The sequence below is a fragment of the Glandiceps talaboti genome, chromosome 2 (assembly GCF_964340395.1).
Source record: "Glandiceps talaboti chromosome 2, keGlaTala1.1, whole genome shotgun sequence".
In the NCBI taxonomy this organism is placed as follows: Eukaryota; Metazoa; Hemichordata; class Enteropneusta; family Spengelidae; genus Glandiceps; species Glandiceps talaboti.
Genome location: NC_135550.1, coordinates 5,583,101 through 5,585,029, shown reverse-complemented (window position 1 = coordinate 5,585,029; position 1,929 = coordinate 5,583,101). Strand labels below are relative to the sequence as shown.

The 1,929-nt window shown below is 40.2% G+C and overlaps 1 protein-coding gene across 1 annotated transcript in view; it reads right to left on the bottom strand.

The window, feature by feature from the left end:
- Window positions 1–547: 547 nt before the first annotated feature.
- Window positions 548–1,929, bottom strand: part of LOC144451533 (uncharacterized) — a 5,816-nt gene continuing 4,434 nt past the window's right edge. Inside the window, exon 2 of the mRNA XM_078142411.1 lies at window positions 548–1,929. This exon is cut by the window's right edge and continues 30 nt beyond it. Coding sequence (XP_077998537.1) covers window positions 871–1,929 — 1,059 coding nt within the window. The 3' untranslated portion in view covers window positions 548–870.

Genomic DNA, 1,929 nt, shown 5'->3' with positions numbered 1-1,929 from the left:
ACAATGTATGCCTGTCTTACTACAAATCTCAAATGCTTGATCTCTAAAGCTTAAAATTTCTGGCGTTTTGACTGTAGATATGTGAACCTAAAATCTATAATAGCCATAAGCTGTCAGATAAATAAAACGGTGATCTATACTAGGAAAATTGCATTTCAATTTTGCTTTGAAAAGAATATCTGTATTTTAAGTGACACAGTCTGTAACTCAGGCCCAATTTCCGACTTTAATTCGGTGTACAAAATATAAGTCATAACTCAGAGTTTCTCGCTCCTGCGGTCATCAGCGAGAACTCATCGTTGTAAGCTACAGCCTCTTTTATGGCACCATCCTTGGAAGATAGCACCGCCATTTGTCGTTGCGTCTTCAGAAAATTGTACCCTTGCTAGCGAGAATGGAGTAACTCTGAGTTAGAGGCTTATATATATATATATATATATATATATATATATATATATATATATATATATATATATATATATATATATATATATATATATATATATATATATATATATATATATATATATATATATATATATCCGACTTTTGATAAATCATGAAAGTCACAATTTAAAATAGACTATCAAGGAATGGCCAGTTTTATTCATTAATGGCCGAAATACTAGATGTTAGATTACAAAAATATTCTCTGAGTTAAAATAAGTAAATCTTTCATATCTTTGGTTAATTGGAATCCTGTTCCGTGGCACATAACGGTCATGCAAGGCACGTCTCATCAAGGCACTGTAGCGTCACGGTCGAAATACATGAATTGTGTACGTGAAGGTACCGGTGCTGATGCAGCATCACGGCACTGTTGCCATAGCACCCACCGATTGTGTAGCTTCAAGTTGCAGGTCATGCCTGTCATGTGCAAAAGCACAATTCTGGAATGGGATCATGACTCCATCGAATTGACTGACTTGGAAGAACAATACGTGGAAACTCCAGGGAATTAAGCGAAGACATCGCCAGATTTCTTTCTACACCGCCTAGGAACAACCTAACGTTCGGGCATTCTCCTATATTGATTGCGAGCACTTCGTGACAGTCTAAGTCCACACGGAGTATATTCTGACAGTCGAACAAATTCAGATACCTCATCAAATTGGCAGTCATGGGAATCCGAAGCTTGGTCAAAGTGGAGCATTTTTCCAGATTCAGGTGTGCGATGTTTTGACAGCCATTCAGCGCCATTTCTAGGACGTAGTCGCCGATTTTACAACGATATAACACGACAACACCAGCTGATGGGGTACTCAAGATCAAGGTCTTCACACTGCAGTCAAAAAAACGAAGAAAACCGAGGTGCCGAAAAGCCTGGATGATGCACGTTTCGAGGCTAACATGGTAATCGCTGCAGATGTTCAATTCAATCTTGTCGATATATTCGCATTGCACGATCAGATTCCTCAGATGCGGAACGCCAACTAACGACACCTTCTTCAACTTTTCCGCCATCACAAGAACGTCGTTCAGACTGGGAAGGTCACTCTCCTCTTCACTGCGTAGTACACGTAAGTCTCTACATCTAACTCGGAGGGTTTTACAGCAGAAATCTTCCAACAAGCACAGATCTTGCAAATTCGGACAAAACGTTTCATCTAGCGACAGGTCATCGGCACCAACATTTCCGATACGAAGATTGACCAGAGACGGGTTTTCGGCTAAGCTGCGGATTAGGCTTCTGGAATCCAATTGGGAGCAGTTAAATATCTCCATATTTCTCAATCTGTCGCTCTTAATTTGTACGGTATGCAGAACATCAGAGCCATCAATGAAAACGTCTCTGAGCTTGCACGATTCAACTTCGAGGTGTTCGGTTGACTCGAGACCTTCATCAATTTTCAGAACTCGCATGTTCGGTGCGCTGATGCTCACAAAGAGGACGGACCAAAGATGTAGCAGGTATACTTTCTTCAACGA